At 32.6% G+C, this 4,761-nt stretch overlaps 1 protein-coding gene across 1 annotated transcript; it reads right to left on the reverse strand.

Moving 5' to 3' along the window:
- Window positions 1-2,364: 2,364 nt before the first annotated feature.
- Window positions 2,365-4,426, reverse strand: LOC148692939 (uncharacterized). The gene is made up of 3 exons (XM_088679098.1): window positions 4,162-4,426; window positions 2,886-3,002; window positions 2,365-2,639 (listed from the first exon to the last, which is right to left on the reverse strand). The coding sequence occupies exons 1-3, from the start codon at window positions 4,381-4,383 to the stop codon at window positions 2,511-2,513; spliced, it is 468 nt and encodes a 155-aa protein (XP_088535224.1). The 5' UTR covers window positions 4,384-4,426; the 3' UTR covers window positions 2,365-2,510.
- Window positions 4,427-4,761: the final 335 nt, after the last annotated feature.

Below are 4,761 nucleotides of genomic sequence, written 5' to 3' on the forward strand. Positions count from 1 at the left end.
GATAAGATAATCAGCAAAGTAACAGAAAAATCCTAACTTATCGCATCATTAGCGTAATGAATTATTGTACAATGAATCAAACCGAAAATATAAATTCACACAATTTCAATATCTTAGAGCGAAATATGAAAAAGATTTGTTGAATTTTTCAAGTCGATGGGCTGAGGCTCCTATTCCAATAACACCGATATTGTTCTCAACTTGATTATTATCATCTGTCCAATCCGTTAGGTGTATGGTTTTATCACAAAAAACCTCGGCGTAAGTTAGAGTGAAGTAATCTTATTTAAACTCTTATTCTTCTTTCACTGTGGCCAATGTGAGATTTAACATGATTAAATCTTTATAACCCATTTGAAGTATCAGTGTAACATAAAATTAACACTTATTTTAATTTCCGAATAAACTTATGTTGTATGTATGTCCAGCAGAAATGTGTAATAATGCATTCCCCAACAAGTACTAAAAGTCAAGTTGGTTAATTTCTTTTATTTGGTTCTATTTAATTTATTTAGTCTAATAGTCAAAAATTAAGAGGGATAAATGAAAAAAAAAAAAAAATATATATATATATATATATATTAATATGTGAATAACACCATTCTTAAATTTTGGTTTTTGAGTTATGAAGGAAATAAGATGGAGAAGGTAGGAGAGTGATGTACTATCTGAAACGAAACTTTATAACTCCTTACAGAAATACAACTAAATCATCACTTCAAATGACCCGCATTTCAGTACGGATAATACTTGAATATGTAAGGAGTTATTTCTCCACTTTTTATTTATTTTTATTTTTTTCTCAAATGATAGATTTTATTAGATTAGTTACCGACGGAATCCGAACCCACGTCGTAATGTAAGCGCTCAACTTGTTATCGGTAACACATGAAATAATCATAGTTATTAATCTTGAAAATTACACAACCTACATGGCGCATAATAGGCCGAAGTAACTAAGGAACTAAGGACATCCTTCGGTGGTTCATTACTGATGCAAGTGTGCCAATTATCTACCGAGCTCGGCTAAGTGAATACTTCTAAGTGTGATGGTGTGATAGAATGCACTCCTAACTTCTAAATTAGGTGACCTCGACCAAGGAATAAATGCTCTCGGCCCTTGGTTCTAGAACTTGATAACAAAGTTATGTCTTTTGCTACGATATTCAGTCTTTAGCACCTGGTTTGACAACTTCAACTATATTAGTGAAAATATAAGTGTGCCGAATCAGTACCAAACTATAGAGACAAAGATAATCAAAAGAGATAAGTGTTTTTATGGCAAAAGTGGTTCAGTTGTTTGAATGCTGAACTCTGAATTTCATTTGAGAATATCCAATCATAGTACACCTCAATTCGCCAAGAAAACTTCAATTCGCCAAGAAAACTAATGAAGTGACCTCCTACAACCGAAGAATGAAAGACTCTTCACCTGTTGAGATTTATGATAGATAATTAGTCGAACTTAGGAAAAATCAGTCGAACTTAGGAAAACTCTTGTTTAGCTAAACTGCCAAGACTCCTAAATCGAAACTGATTCTACAACTATGATGTTGTTAACCCAAACTGTCACCTTCACTGGTTGCCTCTGGAAATGCTGTCTAACCAGATGGTTGCTATCCATTGGATGTCAACCCAAATCTATTTAATCAAACAATGTGTTAACTGCCAATAAAGCAATTAGTGTGTTTTTCATAATTGTGAGAGGGTTTCGCGTAGAGCATTGATTTATTTGTTGAGTTGAAGGTCTCCTCTGCATTGCAAATCCTTTTGTATTTATAGGGACAAATTTCTTGATGGCCAAGCCTGTTGAGTGATAAAATCCTACAAAGATTGTGATTCCTCGCTAAACATATCTGGATACACATAGCATCATCCTAAAAAATACCTCTTCTGTCGAAACCCTATCCCTGTCAAATCTCAGCCTCTTCGACTTGAACTTGGACTTGGAACCCAGCCCCTCTTGCGTGATTAATTCATTCTTTATTTAGTTAGCCACAAGTTTTTCCTAGCGAATTTCAGACTTTTTCCACTTGAACTACGACTTGGAATAATTCGATTTAAATCTTATAAAAAAACAATAAATTGGACTCAGTTGAGCAGTCAACGTCTCACTTCTAGGCCGAATACTTTATCAAGCTCATATCATCTAGGCCCAAACCTTGGATTACAGACCCAAATAATAGTCCACTTTACTGAGTTAGTACACTTCTTTATTAGGAATTCGAAGAAAGAAAGAAAGAAAGAAAGAGAACAATTGCCAAGATGAAACCATAAGTAGTCGCAAAGGGTTCATTGGTCCAATTGATTCAATCATACATTGAACTCATAAAAAGAGAAGGGGTAAATATAGTTATTAAGACAATAACGATAGAGCCATTGAACGTTCGAAAGAGTAAGGTTCTATTTTTGTATTGGTTTATATTTGGCTACGAACATGGGCAAGCCAGAAACATAGCTTTTGCCAGTTATTCATACGAATTATCAACATGCAATAAAAACAATATGCTTCATAAATTTCGAAGGTTGGCAGCTGCCTCAGATAAAAAAGTTTCGAGCCATCGATTCTTCATATGATCGGGAACCTGAGTTGCTTTTCTCCTTCTTCTTGTAGTACTATTTTGCGCGGGTTTAGAACTCTGTGAAGCAAGTGACAACGTGTAATAACATCAAAATCATTTAGGTACGTGAATACTATCAACAACAATGTAAATGAATCTTTTGAAGCAAATTATATCTACATGAATAATTTATGTGCACACATCAACGGTTAAAAATCACCTTTTTCAGGCTTCCCGATTGCCTAAAGAAAAACTCTTTTAGCATTTACCATAAGTCTGGGTATCCTATTACTCCAATTGAGAATAAGTTAATTCATGTGCCACCTCATGACCATCTTTGGATGTTCCATGTGCCTGCCCTCCTGTAGTTTCTTCCTTGATCCACTTCTTTGCATCGCTGAGTGATCGGAATCGCTTTCCAGTTGGAATATGATGGCAAAACTGTATTTTGGATAACCTATGTTAATCACATAAGTTGAGATTAAACAATTGCAATACTAATTAGGGAACCCCTATGATTACTGATCCCTCAGTGTCCGCTGAGTAGTGTTCACTTTTACTAGGCAAAGTAGATTTGTCAATATGTAGTCAAAGCAAACACATGAAACAAGGCATTTGTTTTTTTTGGGTGACTTTGGATGCTGTCCTTATTTATGAACGTTTTTTTATTGAAACCTTGTTGGTTTTCGATTTTTTATTGAAGTTCCTGAAATTAATGCAATAATGCATTTCTATATTGGTTATTATAATTTTTTAAATTAAAATTTGATATTTGTAGTTATTTATATTAATGAGATTTTAAATAAAATCCATAATTGTTGAAAATATAAATAAAACCCATGATTTGTCATTACTTATATTAATGACATTTTACATACAAAAAATTCGTAATTTTTATACGATACATTTTACATACAATAAGTTGATACATTTTATACAATAAAAGGTATACGTTTTATATAATGGGTTCATTCATATATATATATATATAAAAAAAAGGTACATTTACACAAAAGAGATGGTACTTACAAAAAAAAAAAAAAAAATGTACATTTTACATATAACAAAGTGGTACATTTTTAAGAACAAATGGGTACATTATTAATAAATTATGGGTACAAATAAAAGGTCCAAAAAAATATGAGTACAAATAAAAGTTTGAAAAATATGGACACAAAAAGAAATTAATATATGGGTACAAACTTAAACTAAATAGAAAATTGGCACAATTTAAAAAAAAAGGTTGCAAATTAAAATGGGTAGAAACTAAAAATAAAAATATATGGCACAAAATTTAGCCATAAATATAAATATATCAAATGTAATGTTTCTAGCACTAACTGAATAATTTAGAAATAAAATTTAATTATCTTGATTTGCAAAATATTTTATTATTGAAATAATTAATGATGTTTATTAAAACCAAGGGACCTTGATTAAAAATTGAAAAGGAATAAGGTTCAATCAATGGAGTTTAAAAAATAAGGATGAGAACCTAATTTCTCTCTCTTTTTTTTTTTTTTTTTTTTTTTTTTCAACAAACGATATTATCTACACTAATTAATCCTAGATATATCAATTTGTTAATGATAGAATTAACCTTGTCTTTTCGGCTGCGGCCTTTAACGGTGGTCCGTGGCTTTTCCTCCACAGCCCATCCCTCGGGCAGTCCATAATTTTCTCCAGGAACGAACTTCACCAGAAGCTGCGGTGCTGGTACAGCTTGTAGAGGGACGGCATCATATGACACTGCACAAAGCACCCCATCTCCCTCTGCTTGCTCTTCCTTTTGTGCAGGGAGAGATCCAAACTCTTGCTTCATTTTCAATAACTTGGTAGCTGCAGGGATCAACTGCTCTCTTCTGTATTTGCTAGCAGCTTTGGTGTGAATGATTGCACCTGCAGACCTAGACACAAATTTAAAGGATGAGAACAGAAGAAAAAAGAAAATTTGTCACAATTTGCATGCAATCAATATGGCACGCACAAGTTGAGAAAGTGCGTAACTGATTTAGTATTGTAGCATCTGGACCAAAATGGTAATTATGAAAATCACGTACAGGGGAAAATCAAGTTTGAATTCCCTTCCTGTAATTAATATATGAGAAATTTTATTTGAACACATGTAACCTCTTTTTACACCTAACTGTAAATGTAAAATTATTTTATTACCTTATTGCATAATTATCATAAAGTACAA

This window comes from Pyrus communis, chromosome 11 (assembly GCF_041283825.1).
Source record: "Pyrus communis isolate YQ-2024b chromosome 11, ASM4128382v1, whole genome shotgun sequence".
Lineage (NCBI taxonomy): Eukaryota > Viridiplantae > Streptophyta > Magnoliopsida > Rosales > Rosaceae > Pyrus > Pyrus communis.